Raw genomic sequence first — 16,788 nt, forward strand, 5'->3', positions numbered from 1 at the left:
CTCCTTCTACGACAGCAAAGTTGTGAGCTTCCTCAACGTGCTAATTCTACTACTTAATCCAAAGCTCTCAAAAAATGCTGACGTAATTCGATGACGTCACATCTTCCAAATCCAACGGTAGGTGATTTTCCTGAACTTGAAAGCCCTTTGAAATAGATGCCGGAAATACGATAAACTACTATATATAGTACACATCCCACCTTCCACCAATGCTTTCTATTCTATACACTCTCATCAATAGCAAAAGGGCAAAACATCCAAAGCTCTTGCTTTTCTTCTTTTTTATCCTCAATTTTTGAAACCGTAGTTCTGGATAAAGTAGCGACCTACTCTTCTTGCTCTGTCACTGTTGCTATAAAAAAGGGGGTCTTGGCTCCAGTCTTCGATACAATCACGGAGTAGCAACCACATCTGGCTTTGCCTCCAATCAGCTCAGTAGGTGAGTTTTGGTTGTAATTGAGTGTGTCTCTTGATTTGGGGGTGATGGATTTTGGTGTTGATTGATCTGTTTGAGGGATCTGGGATTTTGAGCTCAAAATTGATATGGGTTTGTGATTTTTGGGGGAGTTGAGATCTGTTTGACTTCGTTTATGATTCTGTGATGTTTCTTGGTTTTATGGGTTGCTAATTGATTTGTGCTTGTTTCTGGTGTTTTTGTAGTGCAAAATGCATACGAGGTATATGGAGAGAACAAATTCGATGAAAGCGGGAGGAAAGAGGAGTTTGGAAGATGGTGGGGGAGATGAAGATCAGCAGAAGCCAGATAAAAAGCGACCTGCTTTAGCTAGGTAGAAAGAGTTTATTAAAATCATCGTTTTTTTGTGTAATTATTTCTAATTGTGAGTCTTATAACTGTATATGGAAATAAATTATGTTGCCTTTTGCGTGCTTAGCCTTAGTTCTTACTTCACTTGTTATTAGTTGTTGCAATTGCAACTGGGTGGGTCTTCGTAGTCTTCATATGAAGCTGAAGAACTTTTGCAAGTTGTGCATAAACTGATGTTGAAGCAATTTGGTTGGAGTTTCAACGGTCGCTATGTTATTAAATCATGATGTTTTGTAGCATTTCACTGTGAAGTCGACTAATCATCACAACTGATTCGTGTAGTGTCTAACACAAGAACATAGACTTTAGTTCAATTCTTCAATATGTAGGAGGGAAACCAGATGGGCTGGGTGTCCGTTGACACATTTGACTATAAGTTTGATTACGCTTCTTCTCAAATGCTATGTTTACTTGACTTGTGAGAGGGAAATTGGAAATTTTTATTTTCTGATAAAGCGGCATGCTTTTATGCAGTGTTATTGTGGAGGCTCTTAGGGTGGATAGCCTCCAGAAGCTCTGCTCGTCTCTGGAACCGATTCTTCGAAGAGTGGTAATGATGAATGCATGTGTATTTTGTTGTGAAACTCTACTGAATTGTACATTTGGTTCCTCTAGGTAGAATGATTGGAATGTGGATTATATCCTTTGGTTCTTGTATTGTTATTTTTATGTGAATCAAAGTCCTTGTAGATCTAATATAGACAAGAAAAAACATCACCCGCTCTCGCTCTTCCTTTTTGTTTGATGTTGGAATGAAATTAATACCAACATGAAACCAAAACTAGTTTCTAGATTATGGATGTTCTCTATACTGAAATAATTTGTATACATTACTCATTATTAAACCATGCCCATGTATATGACCATGGTCTCTTTAGCCTTATTCATATCGTTTTCTTTTATAGGTCAGTGAAGAAGTTGAAAGAGCTTTGGCTAAGCTGGGTCCAGCCCAAATCAATGGAAGGTAGAAATTGAATGTAATAAAGCTCATTTTCTGCCAATCGATTTATGCTGTAAATGTCTGAAAGTCTGAAACTCTGGTGGCGTTGTATTCCTGTCAAAAGTTATTGTGGCAGCATTTTCGTCAAAGTAAATTTTGGTATTGTACCTCACCTATGCCTTCATTCTATGCACTGCTCTCTTCAGTATGCTTTAATAAGAGAGTAGTAGAAGCATGAGAAAGAGAATCTTCTGAGTAGGAGTTAGCATACATTAACACAGACCTTAATGTCTAGACAGATCAAATGAGCAGATAAGTATGATTTATACTTTTGATTTTTTATACATAAGATTATGCTGTATTTTTCAGTATTGTAACATTTACAGGCTCTTTGCATGATACATCAAAGAATTTGATACTGAATCATTAACTTAATTTGTTGCTCACTCTTATACAGAGTGAGACATAACCAAAACCCTTATTACTGAGCACCTCTAGTCAAATTATATTTAGACTTTTTTTGTGGAACCAACATGCCATTTTTCTTGTTACTCTGTTGTTTGGAAAATTACCTGAAAATTATTAATGTATGTTGCTCACAATTTCTCTGATTTTGACATTTCAAGACTTTGTGATTCCATTTTTCTTTTGCTCTATCAACATACTTCACATGCCTATATCTAAGTCTAGAAAATATCTCATCAAAATGCATACAAACATACAGCGTATCATCAAGCTAGCACACTTTGGTGCCATTATTTTATAAATAGGCCATCAGTAGTTTCTTTACCGTGCCACATTATTTCAGCTGTTTTTTGTTTATTATTTCTGAAACTTCTAAATTCAGGTTGCCAACTAAACAAATCGAATGCTCAGATAGAAGAAACTTGCAGTTACACTTCAGGTCTAGGCTTTCTCTTCCACTTTTCACTGGAGGGAAAGTAGAAGGGGAGCAGGGTGCTGCAATTCATATTGTACTAATAGATGCCGACACAGGGCGTGTTGTACCATCTGGACCAGAATCTTCTGCAAAGCTGGATATTTTTGTGCTGGAAGGTGATTTCAACAATGAAGATGATGAAGGCTGGAGTCAGGAAGAATTTGAAAGCCATATTGTGAAAGAACGTGAAGGAAAAAGACCTCTTTTGACTGGGGATTTACAAGTCACACTTAAGGAAGGTGTGGGAACACTAGGTGATCTCACATTTACAGATAATTCCAGCTGGATAAGGAGCAGGAAGTTCAGACTTGGTCTGAAAGTTGCATCAGGTTATAGTCAGGATCTACGCATCCGGGAAGCGAAAACAGAAGCTTTTACCGTCAAAGATCACCGAGGGGAATGTATGTACCTAATACTCCATATCATTATAATCCTTCAATTGTTATCTAGGATGCATTATTATGGGAATGGTCATACTAGCATGATAAAGCTCGGTGATAGTTTTACACATCTGGTTGAGTTCTTATAAATGCAAACCTGGAAGCTTGATTAAAGATATTCAAAACAGAATTGATGGGACATACTTTATACACAAATAACAATTATTTTCTTTTTTTTAGAAAAATAAAAATTCATGCACTTTTGTGTATATCCAATCCTTTGCTATTTACTGAAATGTCCTTATTTATATAGTGTACAAGAAGCATTACCCACCTGCATTGAATGATGAAGTATGGAGATTGGAGAAAATCGGGAAGGATGGATCATTCCACAAGAGGCTTACTAAAGCCAACATATATACTGTGGAAGACTTCCTGCGGCTTGTAGTCAAAGACTCGCAGAAGTTGCGGACAGTAAGTATTTGTAAACTATACCTTGGTTACGATGCTTCTCAATTGTTTTGACTCTGATATCTGGTGTTGGGCTCTTGGCAGATTCTTGGTAGTGGCATGTCAAATAAAATGTGGGATGCTCTCATAGAGCACGCCAAGACTTGTGCCCTGGGTGGGAAGCTTTATGTGTACTACCCCGATGATACAAGAAACGTAGGTGTTGTTTTTAACAATATCTATGCGCTGAGTGGCCTCATTGCTAATGAGCAATATTATCCCGCAGATTCACTTACTGATGGCCAGAAGGTAGGTCAATACACTTCCAATTGGAGCATGCACACTCATGTGCTTGAGATTGTTTTGTTTTAGAGGCAGTTGTGTGGGAAACTGCAATCAAATTTTATAGCAATTAACTAAGTACTATTGTTTGTTTAGGTTTATGTGGATACTTGGTTGAAGAAAGCATATGACAACTGGAGTCAAGTTTTAGAGTATGATGGAAAATCATTGTTAAATTTTATGCAGACTGAGAAGCCAAACACATCCAAAATCGAATTACCTCTGGGTTCAGCTGACTATTCTCTATCTTTAGATAACCAACTTCCTCCACAGAAATTGTTGGCAACTGTTCCCTCTGAATCTACATCGATAGATCATAGTGTGATGGTTGGAGGTGAGCATCAACTAATTGAAAACTGTTTAAACTTATGTGAGCCTTTTTGTTATACAATAAATCCCCTACAATAAAGTGTTGCACTTCTGTACAAACTGATTAGAATGTGTGTGAATAGTCTTTACCTTTGTTGTTGTTTCTTGTATGTGTTGGTCTATGTAGTTGCAGGATCTCACTTGCTGGTAACTTTAATATTGCATCGGTCCGTTTAGTCAAAGCCAAGACAGCATGGGAAATATTTGTTTGTGAGGATGTATTTGAAATGACTAATGCCTTATTTCTGCAAAACATTTTTCAGGGTACAACGAGAATGTGAGCACCAGATATTCCTCCCAGGCCCCATTTGAACTGCCCGCTTATACCCCACACCAGCCGCAGGTCAACCATTCCCAAAACCAAAATGCCACATACGATAACAGAGTTAACCTTGCTCTTGGTCCTTTGACTCCTTTCGAGGACTGGTCTAGTTCCCGAAGTAAGGGCGTTGATGACTTCTTGTCAGAGGATGAAATTCGTATGAGAAGTCATGAAATGCTGGAAAACGAAGATATGCAACACTTGCTTCAGCTTTTCAGCATGGGAGGCCACCCCTCCGGCAGTGCTCCTGAAGACGGGTTTAGCTTCCCTACTTATAACATGCAGTCACCTTCTCCTGGGTTCAGTTATGGAGAGGATGGAGCCCGTTCCGGGAAGGCTGTTGCTGGCTGGCTGAAGATCAAGGCTGCAATGAGGTGGGGCATCTTTATCAGGAAGAAAGCAGCAGAGAGGAGGGCACGCATCGTGGAGTTAGATGATGAATGACTCTCCTTCAGAAGATTCGAGTTAACTTTCAAACCAGACGACTTCTGACAACTGCTACTCGTTGTTAATGCCAGTAGGATTCGTGGAATTTCGCTCGAGTGTATTGAATTATAAATCCTCAGAACTTTGAAGACAGTTTGTTGATTTTATGTACAGTCATCTGTACAGTAAGTTTATTGTTGCTTACACTTGTATGTATGTTGAACATGTACTGTATAATTGGTCATGAAATTCATTTACTTTGAATTCGATATACAGCTTGTTGTCTACTCAACCGAGACTCTTGATCGCGGACGGAGGGATTAATTTGCAAGTGCTAGAGAAAATATAAATGAATATGTAAATAAAACACAAATTAAACAAGACAAGTAGTGCTATACACATTCATAGTTTTCTCAATAGGAAAGAATTAGTAATTGATATTGTCACACACATATTTGTTATAGGAGGCATCAATAGTGAAAAGTAGTAAAACAAATTAACCTATAGTGTATATTAGCGATCCAAACACACCAATATCCAAGACTAATGGATGACCATCGTTTTGTCACTCACAATACTAATGGCTAAAAACTTGTCTTTCTATCTTGCACAAACCACAAACACATAAACATCAAACAAAACAAAAAAAAAAAAATGCATGAAATCACACAACATGAAAAAGATCGACGGTGAATTATATATTTCATGTTATAATGTTAGTTGAAATTCGAGAATACTGCAAATTCGTGTTTGAAGAAATCGAACGTTATGCCACCGAGGATTAATCTCCAACACCAACCTCCTCGTTCCACTAAGCAATTCCTACCCTACTTGGCCTTCATCATCTTTTCCGCCATCTTCGTCTTCAAGGTCCCAATTTGCATTCGTATCAAACATACATACATATGACGTGCATTGATGATGATGAATGCTCATGTCATCGAGAAATATTTCAAACTTTGTTGTAACATTTTCGCAGTTGGACATACTTATTTCCCAGAAGATCTTCACAACGGAATATAATCAAGAAAGGACAACATATAAAAGGTATGAATTTCGTTAAATGAAGACACAAAAGTGTCTCATGGCCTTTAAATTTCTACTATTAATTTGCCTGTAAAAAAAAAGTTGATGAGCTAGTTGCATAATCTAGTAAGTAGATATTAGTAGAATCAAAATAAAAAAGCCTAGCCTTGACTAAACGAGGCACACTCATACAGGATTAAATTCCAATTGTGAGTAATAAATTCAAATTGGAGATTAATAAACTTTGATGGGGACATTAGTGAAAAAATTTGCCTAATCAAATTGGGCAATTAACAACATGAACGTGTGCACTTTGCAGCATTAATAAATCATCAGACAACACAGTTGAAGCTCGAAATGGAACGTTTAACCAGCACTTCATCGTGTCGTGGGGCGAGGAACGCGCGCAAGTGCTGAATGACGGCGAGCTCCTGACGTTGTCCCTCGACAGGAAATCCGGCTCCGGCTTCCAATCAAGGAGAGAGTTGTTGTTCGGAAAAGTGGACATGCAAATGAAGCTTGTCCCAGGCAACTCAGCAGGCACAGTCACAACTTATTATGTAAGTTAGGTACTACATAATTCTTAAGTTGTCACCCAATGTTATAATTTATTATGGTCTCGATTAACAAATGTTTTTATATATATATATATGTGACAGTTTTCGTCACATGGCGACTTCCATGATGAGATAGATTTTGAATTTTTGGGGAATTCAAGTGGGAATCCGTACACACTCCACACTAACATCTTCAGCCAAGGGAAGGGTGCGAGGGAGCAGCAATTCTTTCTTTGGTTTGATCCAACTGCAGATTTTCATACTTATTCCATTCTTTGGAATCCCAAATGCGTTTTGTAAGTACTTTCCTTCTTTATTTATCTTAATAATAAGAGTAAATTTCAACATTGCTCCTTGGAAATTGATGTTTGCATTTTAGGTCCTTATAAACTCGGAAAAAAAAACATATCACTTTTTTTAGTCCATTTTTCCTTATCTATTCCTCAGTCATAAAAAGCGTATAAATGTCTTTCTCTTCCCACATTGCGGTGACTCTTTATATTTATGAAATCTGAATTGAGATTTCAAGTAAAAGAATAGATTAAAGAGGGCGATTAAAGAGTAAAAGATTTCATGAATACAAAGAGTCATTGTATTAAAGGAGGGAAGAAAGACATTTATACCCTTTTAGGGCTGAGGGGTAAAAATGGAAAAAAACATCTCAAATGAAATTTTGCATGTTCCAGATATGAGATATTTAATATACTACCTAAAAATGCAAACACCATTTTTGAAGGATCAATTTTGAAGTTCAATTGAATACTAATAAATACTGCCATGTTCTTTAAACTAGCTTATAATTTGACAATAAATTAATGAAATGATTGACATAAATATCAGGTGGTTGGTGGACAACATTGCTATAAGGGAGTTCAAGAACATAGAGAATTTAGGGGTTCCATACCTTAGAGATCAACCAATGAGGATTTATTCGAGTTTGTGGGATGCCGAGGATTGGGCGACGCAACACGGCCTAGTGAAGACCGATTGGAGCCTCGCCCCATTCACAGCCGCCTACAGGAATTACTCCCTAGACGGCTGCGTCTGGTCGCGGCTCACCAGAACCTCCTCGTGCACGGACGCCGACTTCTCCACAAAGGAAGTGCTCACCACGGAGCTGGACAGGCAGAGTAGGTCCAGGATGAAGAAGCTGCAAAGGGATCATATGGTCTATGATTATTGCAAGGATAGATGGAGGTTTCCTAAGGGCCCTGCCCGTGAATGCAAGCATAATTAGATTCATTGCATTTTTCATTACAAAAAAAAAAAAAAAAAAAAATTGGGAGGAGACGCGTTGTTCATTTCACTATGTGTAATAGTTATTGAATAGTATGATTGAATATTAAAAAATTAGATGGTTGACTAAACTTGAAAAACACTCATATTATCGTCAAAATTTACCGGTGAAAAATGCCCGACTGTATTGATTTGTCGACGGATCTCTGACAAATTTTGGCATCTAAAATAAATGTAAGTTAAAATAGTACTAGTACATCTATCTCATTCTAATTGGCACATTTCTTTTTAAAATGTCTCACTCTAAATGACACATTTCTAAAAATGGATACATCATTCTCTCTATTTTTTCCTTCTTTTATTTTATCTCTCCATTTAACTCACAAATAATACTGTATAAAATCTCGTGTCGAAAAAGAAATGTTTCGCTTAGAGTGGAATGGATGGAATATTATTTTTATCTATCTAGCATATTACCAAAAGTAATAAGTAAATTAATTAAGACTTTATGAAGTACTCTAGTATATTTTAAAGAAAAAAATTATATTGGTGTTGTTATTGCAGGAAAGGAGACAAATTATAATTAGCCGCTTTGTTTGTGAAAGCAAAAAAAGAATTGTAGGCGCACAAAGTCAGTTAACAAGTAAAATTAGCTACTATATCCAATTTATTAATAATATTTCCTTCTCATTTCATACCCAACTAATTAATTGCTCCCTGAATGTCTCTAGTTTCCCTTTTCCATCGGTTCACGATTAAGTAATTTATTTACTTTTTACTATGTTGGGTAATACTACTTAATACTATATTTTAGATTCAATTAACTAAATTATATTACTCGTATTTTATTAGAAAACTAATACTCTACTTTTTTCTAATAATAGATCTCGCGCAAATAACCTTTTTCGCACACTTTTCATTATAGTATTTCTTCAACCAGCTGAGTAAAATAGGCTTATAATGGCTCGGAATTGCCCCTTCGTAAGTCGAGTACAACTTTAGCTAGCTCCTCATGGGAAAAGCCCTGTTCAAAGACTATTCAAATTGTAAATGGCAAATTGGATCCAACTAATAGTCCAATACTCACACGAGTTACATTGCAAAATTCACCTACTCCAAACATTGTAAAAAGTGAATTCGATGAGATGTTGTAGCCATTATCAAACTTTGTGAAATGTTTGAAACCGCAACGCAATATCATAATGGAAAACATGATTCTTACGCATCTGCTTACTTTTTTTTTATTTTCTCATACCCTAATAATTTTTTATATAATATGGCGGACACATATGATATAAAGTGTACGAAATTTGTCTCCTCGTAAAATCAGAAAACCTCAACTCAATCACGGTTTTCCAACTTTAAGACTTATCATACGCTGAAAGCTTTAGTTTTATTCGAATGTTGTCGATTGTGTTGGATTATATATTTTGTAATTTCTGAGACTACATTTGCTCCTCGTACGATGCACAAAAATTAGTTTTTTTTTTGTTTACAATAAAGTATGCAGCTTTCTTTTTAGGGTACACATTGTAATTTATGTTTCAACTTTAGTAAGAACATACATTATGTATACTGGGGTGTATTAGGGTCCTCACAGCTCTTTAGTATCAAACATAACACAAATTATAGTTCTTGGATCTTTGGATTGAATGGTTTTGATAAACTATATTATTAGCCTAAAATGGAACATAACTAACCGAGCTGCATTATTAGACTAAATTGATACATTATTTTACTAAAATAGTACTCCCTCCGTCCCACTTTAGGAGTCCCGGTTGAGTTCGGCACGGGTTTTAAGAAATACAAAGGAAAGTTGGTGAAAAAAAAATGGAATGTGGGTCCTACTTTTATATATTAGTTTTATAATAAAATGTGAGTGGAAAAAGGTGAATGGAATGTGGGACCTATTACCAATTATGGAATATTCCAACCGGGACTCCTAAAGTGGGACGGAGGGAGTACATTATTAGCTAAGTTACTTTATTAGACTAATAATCTACATTATTAGATGACACGTGACATTAATCTTATCGTTAGATCACAAGATTTAGTGGACTACAAGTGTTTTGATTTTGAACACTATTTAGGTTATGAATCAGAATACATCCACTAAAATCTACCAACTATATATAAACTTAAAACCCGAATATTACATATTTTTTGTAGATGGAAGAATATATACATATGCATTTTTGGGTTTAATTTTTTATAATGCGATTATATATGCATTTTTGGGTTTAATTTTTTTTTATAATGCGATTCTTTATTTTTTCACTGTGATAATTCAAACTCTCAACCTACTGCTTCAAAAGAAATATCTTACTACCTAAATTGCTCGTTACTATCAAAATTTGAATTTAATTTTTGTGAGTAATTAAATTTATGCTGCATGACGTGTAATATAATAATTTTAGTTATATACTATAATACTATATACGTGTATAGATGTCACAATTAATTTCGAAATCCCCAAATAACGTGTAATCAATCGTACGCAATATGTGCTTGTCGCAAGCCCGTGACATGAGCTAAAATCATTTTGCAGTACTTGACACGTGTAAGCAATCCACTTGGAAAATAAATGACATGAAAACGTGCAATGAATCACTATCTAAGATGTAACGTACCTCTCCCATATAAAAGTAAAGTTATTCTAACTTCTAATTATAGTAACTATTCTTACTTTCGTAACTTCAAATTATATATGTACTACATCTATTCTTTAATCATAAGATGCTCATTTCTGACTTAGGTTTCATATTATTTTCCATAAATTTTAAAGTTATACTCCATCCGTCCACTGTTACTCGCACTTTTACATTTTAGACCGTAAAGTTGGGATTGATTTTTTAGTGTAATTAAATTAGAATTTTAAGTGTAATGAAACATCACTTAATAAAGGAGCTCTTAACTTAATCTAACATATTAATTAAATGCATTAATTCTAACTTAAACTATAAATAGTGAAAGGAGTTTGACAAGCCGAAAAGCAACAGTGCAAGTAACATGGGACGAAGGGAATATAATATACTGCGTCTGAATTAAAATGTCACTTTTCATTTCCATAGCATTTTTTTCTTTGATATCTTACAAACTACATCATAATCATTGACAATTGATTTTATTCATCTATTTGAAATTAGAGGAAAAAATATAATTATGTTTGTATACATATGTGATTATCATAATCGCAATTTAGTTTATTATTGGATATAAAAGAAAGAATCAAACAAAAATATAAAGCCAAATGCTAACATGGATTGCACATCAGTGATGCTCAAGGTAAGTGGTACACACAAATGGTGCATGAATATATAAAATAAATTATATAATTGTCTAAGTTATTTATGGTAAAGAAAAATAATTTTTTGTGAAGAGCCCTCAATGGTAAAGAATAAAAAGGACAGTAGTACATAATGGGATGTCCAAATGTGAGACATTATCTCGAGAGAGGCATGTGCATGATATGTCTAATATAGGATGTTGATTGTGAATTTACAGCATCCAAATTAGGTTTGCTTGGTTTGCCAAACTCTGATTGTTTGTCCCCACTTCTTGGTTTATCACCCTTAATCAACAAGCACATTAATTATTGCTTTAACATATTTTCTTAATTTGAAGACAAATATGCATCACTCACTTTATTGATCAAATGTATTAAGTGCTTCTGTAGAAAATTTTGATCGCTCAATAACAAGTTCTATATATGTTACTCCTTTAATAAAAATTTGCTCAAACGATCTTAGACATTTATTTGTATGTTGTTATACAATAATATTTATTTTCATATATAAATATTTAGTTCCTTCATATGATAATTCGTACTATATAAACCAGGACAATTATGCATCCTTTTGGTTTATAATTCTAATCTAACTCTACAAAAATATATGTAGTATTTATTTGATACTCATAATTTAAGAAATTATCAATCGAAATATATTGATTATTTTCGTTTATTTCGCCATGGTAAAATTTATTGTTACAAACTTACAATTCTAGTGAGAGCTACAAGTAATTAATTGATAACTCGTACTTCAACATATATATAATTGTAAATTTAATACTAGTACTTCTTTAATTTTATGTAATGATAAACTTAGCCTTCTTCTTCCTGACGCATATTGGAATATGATTTCCTCTAATCAAGTAACTTCGATTAGATGAATTAGTCTCTGCTAAAGACGACAAAGACAACACAAACACAAGAAAATGTTGAAGCAATGTGTGTGTGAGAGAGAAAGAGACCATCTTCTCAGAATTTCTATCTATCTGATCGAAACATAGTACTTTGATAACGAAGTTAACCAATATATATATGATTCTTGCATGAAACAACACACATGCAACAGCAAAACCAAATTACTAATATAAAAAATATACTACGCCGAATAAAAAGCCCAAATTCAAAGCCTCAAAGACAAATCAAGCTGGCTAATTTCATCCTGATCACGAACATGAACATGCTGATCCTCGCCGCCATACCCATAACCAACCACATCCCTCCTTTCGAACCTACCCACGTGCGCTAGATGATCCATAACAAAAACTGGCTCGCTGACCCGGACCGGTTCCGAGCTGGTCGGACCAGAGTGCGACCGGACCGCTGAGCTAAACTCCCGGCTCTTCTTGGCTAGGGTTCTCTCCAATTTGTGGGCATTTTGATGCCCTCCAAGAGCTTGTGAGCTGTGGAACTTCCTCCTGCAGTAGTTGCACGAGAACACCCGCAGCGGGTTCGACCAGTCCGGCGCTGGGGCGTCAAACCCTAGTCCTAGGTTTATCACCCGGCCAGATGATAAGCTTAGGTTAAGGGAAGTATTGGGCTCGTAGTTATTCATGGCTACTTATTTCTGGGTAGAGAAATTCTAGCAGGTGAAGTTGGTTTGAATGAGAAAGAAGATGTTGTGTTTGTGTATATATGCACATAGGAATGGTGAAAGTGATAATGCACAACACTGTGCAGAATGGGAGGTGAGGAGAATGGTGTATTACCCACAAATAAAAAAAACTACGGTAAAAAGTAGTACTCCCTCCGTTCCCAAAGAATATGTACTTTGGATTCAGCACAGGTTTTAATGCAAAGTTGATAAAATAGGAAAGAGGTAGACGGAAAAAGTAAATAAAGTATTGTTAGTGGAGAATGAGTCTTACCTCATTAAAGAGAAAAGAGTTCCAAAACTAAAAAGTGCATATTCTTGTGGGACGGACTAAAAAGAAAATAGTGCATATTCTTGTGGGACGAGAGAGTACTATATGAAAGAATATTATTAAGGTGAGAAAGAAGACACAACTTTCAGGTATCAGTAAAGAACCTATAGCTGTCGGCATCTAGAAATGGCAGCAGTTGATCCCATTGTCTGTCCATGACAAAATTATGTAGTATAATTCCCATTCCATTAGTTTATGTAGTATAATTCCCATTCCATTAAAACTAAGTTAGTAGTACTCCCTTTGTAACGTCCCACTTTTTTGAATCCTAATTTTTGAGACAAAAATTTTGCATTAAATGCTTTTAATGCTATGGAGTATGTGGATTAATTGATGAGTGATTTAATTACATGATTTCTTCGTGACCTAATTGCGTTTTGGAGTTGAGATTGATTGAATAGTCAAAGATGTGGAAAATATGACGTGGCTGTTGAATAGTCAAAGATGTGGAAAATATGACTTGGCCGTTGAAAGGTCAATGTGTTGAGAAAATGAAGTGGAAGTAAAAACGGTTGATTTTGTGAAATGATTGTGTGAATATTCGATACGGGGTAATATATATTGGCGAATTATTTCCCAAGGGATGAGTGAGACTAAATAGGATTTTCATAAATATCCTACACATATTATTGGAATTTTCGACCCCTATTATTATTGGAGAAGGAATCCTATTTTTCTTGGATTTAATTATTTGCTTGGGATAATTATCCAAATTAAATCCAAAGTCCAATTATTCTCTAATTCCTCTATGGAATTTTTGAAACCCACCTTATTACATGGAGATTTTCGAAAATCTCCTATTTATGGGAGAAAGAATTATTTTAATATATTGTTTGATCCCTTATTTATTCTCTCCCATGAATAAATATAAATATTCTAGCATATCTTACCATATCTAATCTCCCATGAATAAATATAAATATTCTAGCATATCTTACCATATCTAAGGAGATCTTGCCATATCCTATTTAAATTAGGATTTTAATTTGATTCTGTGGAGAGATTAAAAAATCACGCCACTTTATTGAGAGATTTATTATTTTATTCTGCTCCGTGTTATTTTATTCTACTCCGTGAAATACCAAATTAAATTGCTAATTAAATAGCATAAAATTCGAATCCCTCCTTATTTCTCTCAAAAATCACGCCAACTCCCTCCCCCATATCTTCTCTAATCTTTAATTTATTTAATTAAAGATATTATATCTTGCACTCTATAAATAAGAGGGAAACCTTAACCCTAAAATCCAAAATCACGCCTCCCACTCTTGAAAATCACGCCTCCCACTTCTTCCACTCCTTCTTCGACTTGTTTTCTATTTTATTCAAGATCTCTTCATTCTCTACGAAGAATTGAAGTTGAAACTCAAGAATTGTTGAAGAATCAAGGCTATTACTTTGTTCTACCGTTCGTTCTATCAAGAAAAGGTATTTTTATATCAATCTTTTCTCATCTAACCGATTAATCGGTGTTCTTGAACCCTCATGCATATAGATCGAGTGAAAAGGGGAAACCAATTGATGAATGTGATGCATATGTGTGTGTGAGTGGATCGTGTGTGTGTGCATGCCTCGGTGTGCGTGCGTGTGTGTTGTGTGTGTGGGTGTGATGTGTGTTGTAAAACACTCATGCGTGACATATTTTGATGATAGATCTGGAGTTGTAGTGCGAATAAAAAGTGATGTGATAATCACGTCTTGTTTTTGAATGGTGATATTAAAACAAATTGAGGGGAAAAGGGAAACGTTGGGAACATGCATGATTTTCAAATCAATGTTTGAAACTGATTTGTGATACACATAATTTAAAGGTGATAACTCGCGCTCTCAGCGTGATAGCAAGGGGAAGAGAATACTTGCGATCTAAGCCGTCGAGGTGGGCTTTTCTTTTAAAATAAGGACATCGTCCTAAATCTGTATTGATGAGAATGAGATCTGTGTTATCATGCTATGATTTGTTTTGCCGCGCCTATCCCTTGTGGCTATGTCACTATTGATTTAATCGAATTCGGATCCTTGTAGAGCCGCAAACTCTACTTGGGTTAGTGTACACCAATGTTAGACCGTGTGCCAGTGTACGGGTTGACCGGTCTAGTGACCTGGATTGCAGCCGCATTCCTTGTAGAATGAGGATATGGTAAACGTCGATATGAAAAAATGGTTGCGCGACCGTGATTTTGATAAAGGATATATTGTGGTGCCTCTGAGCTTTCTAAAGATAAAACCCCGATGGACACTTGAAATGACATGATAACTACTATTATGATAAAACTGTTTTCGACATAAGTCCACTCAGTATGTTTATAGTACTCAGCCCTGCATGTGTTTTCCCTATGTGCAGGTTGAGCGGTGACGAGCGGTTGGCGGTGTTGAGCAAGTAAATTGAATAATATGATCGTTTTGAAACTCCGAGTGTAGTTGTGTCTTCATACATAGCTTCACCCTTCTCTTGGTTGCTTCCGCTGAAACATGAAACTTATTATTATTTGGTTGAGTTGAACTATTTCCTTTTGGTTTAGAATATTGAGACATGATGCGTTTTGGATTTATATTAATCCCTTGTCTTTTGGAGCATAAATTATGATATCTATTCATCATTAGTTTTCTTGATTAAGGTGTTGTTTTGTTGCTTATTTAGTTCATTAAATACTTCAGTCAAATCCCTCTAAATGAAACCCTAGCCTATGATCTTTGTTGCGTTTAAGTCCGCCTAGTTAACGGTCGCCGTATTTATTATACCCTAGAAGGGCGTGTCGTTACACCCTTCGTCTCATTCAAAAAGGTAATTTTTCTTTTTTGTTTGTCCCAATCAAGATGATCACTTTCAAATTTTGGAAATAACCTCCTCTTTCCTCTCTTCATTAAAATATCCAACTACTTTTTTTCTCTCTACTTTATTCCACCTAACAACACTTCCTAAAATCTCGTGCCATTAAAGAATGTGGCCATCTTAAGTGGGACGGAAGGAGTAATATTTTTATTTTTTTGTGCGCCTCAAAGTGCCATTGGCCTAATGTTTTAATACAAAAGTGGTGCAGCTTCAGTAGTAGATGTCGATATGCCGAAATCGCGCTGAAAATAGGACTGATATGTTGGGATTTGTATATTAAAAGATGCTTCGAGCATACATGCCTTTGTATAGTCAGCTCATGCATGTATACAAGAAACGCCACATCCACTTGTTTACCTAATTATGAGAATAAATAATATAATATAATGGTTTATTATTGAAATATAATAAACAAGTCTAAGGCTTCTTACTAAGTAGCTCAAGTAGGGAAATTCGATGAATCTCCTCATGAGTTTTCCAGTAGGGGACTTGGCCAGATCTAGTAAGAAGAATAACGTATTCACAACCTAGATAGGCTTTGGCTACCTATTGGTATGATTGCGGTGTTTGTGATAATTCTCTCTTACCTAAGAAGAGATTAGTAACACCGGTGTGGTAAAGCATTGAAAGAATCTAATACGAAATGTATTCTTTAGTGCTATCTACTGTAAGAATATATTTCAGAAAGTTTAGTACTTTTCTAGTTTATGATATTAATATCAATATTGTTTATTCAGTCAGACGCCACTTTGACTTATCAATATGGGAGAGTTTGTACATAACTCAAACATGATATCTTGGGTGGTAGTAATTGAATAACATGAAAGTATTGGAATATTATTTCATACAATTCGCGTGCTCAGTGTGGTATGATTAAATCCTAAACATGTGATCCCCAAGAGGTGTTTGAAAAAAAGAATTTATTATTCAGAA

General features: G+C 35.4%; 3 protein-coding genes across 3 annotated transcripts; 2 read left to right on the top strand and 1 right to left on the bottom strand.

Annotated features, from left to right (window-relative positions):
* Positions 1–216: 216 nt before the first annotated feature.
* Positions 217–5,268, top strand: LOC125187052 (calmodulin-binding protein 60 B-like). The gene is made up of 9 exons (XM_048083563.1): positions 217–439; positions 661–788; positions 1,301–1,376; positions 1,732–1,790; positions 2,614–3,107; positions 3,400–3,560; positions 3,642–3,845; positions 3,975–4,212; positions 4,511–5,268. The coding sequence occupies exons 2-9, from the start codon at positions 667–669 to the stop codon at positions 5,011–5,013; spliced, it is 1,857 nt and encodes a 618-aa protein (XP_047939520.1). The 5' UTR covers positions 217–439; positions 661–666; the 3' UTR covers positions 5,014–5,268.
* A 71-nt stretch (positions 5,269–5,339) lies between these two features.
* Positions 5,340–7,949, top strand: LOC125187053 (xyloglucan endotransglucosylase protein 7-like). The gene is made up of 5 exons (XM_048083564.1): positions 5,340–5,865; positions 5,975–6,042; positions 6,341–6,581; positions 6,681–6,874; positions 7,419–7,949. The coding sequence occupies exons 1-5, from the start codon at positions 5,764–5,766 to the stop codon at positions 7,813–7,815; spliced, it is 1,002 nt and encodes a 333-aa protein (XP_047939521.1). The 5' UTR covers positions 5,340–5,763; the 3' UTR covers positions 7,816–7,949.
* Positions 7,950–12,144: 4,195 nt separating this feature from the next.
* On the bottom strand, positions 12,145–12,747 carry LOC125186693 (zinc finger protein 2-like). The gene has a single exon (XM_048083107.1). It carries the CDS (start codon positions 12,653–12,655, stop codon positions 12,224–12,226), a length of 432 nt encoding a protein of 143 aa, XP_047939064.1. The 5' UTR covers positions 12,656–12,747; the 3' UTR covers positions 12,145–12,223.
* Positions 12,748–16,788: the final 4,041 nt, after the last annotated feature.

This window comes from Salvia hispanica, chromosome 5 (assembly GCF_023119035.1).
Source record: "Salvia hispanica cultivar TCC Black 2014 chromosome 5, UniMelb_Shisp_WGS_1.0, whole genome shotgun sequence".
Classification (NCBI taxonomy): Eukaryota; Viridiplantae; Streptophyta; class Magnoliopsida; order Lamiales; family Lamiaceae; genus Salvia; species Salvia hispanica.

Bases quoted from the DNA above. Each gene is read 5' to 3' on its own strand.
- LOC125187053 (XM_048083564.1), top strand. From the start codon at position 5,764: ATGCCACCGAGGATTAATCTCCAACACCAACCTCCTCGTTCCACTAAG. The intron at 5,866-5,974 runs GTCCCAATTTGC...ACATTTTCGCAG, and splicing joins CCGCCATCTTCGTCTTCAAG to TTGGACATACTTATTTCCCA. The intron at 6,875-7,418 runs GTAAGTACTTTC...CATAAATATCAG, and splicing joins TGGAATCCCAAATGCGTTTT to GTGGTTGGTGGACAACATTG.
- LOC125186693 (XM_048083107.1), bottom strand. From the start codon at position 12,655: ATGAATAACTACGAGCCCAATACTTCCCTTAACCTAAGCTTATCATCT.
- LOC125187052 (XM_048083563.1), top strand. From the start codon at position 667: ATGCATACGAGGTATATGGAGAGAACAAATTCGATGAAAGCGGGAGGA. The intron at 789-1,300 runs GTAGAAAGAGTT...GCTTTTATGCAG, and splicing joins AAGCGACCTGCTTTAGCTAG to TGTTATTGTGGAGGCTCTTA. The intron at 4,213-4,510 runs GTGAGCATCAAC...AACATTTTTCAG, and splicing joins TCATAGTGTGATGGTTGGAG to GGTACAACGAGAATGTGAGC.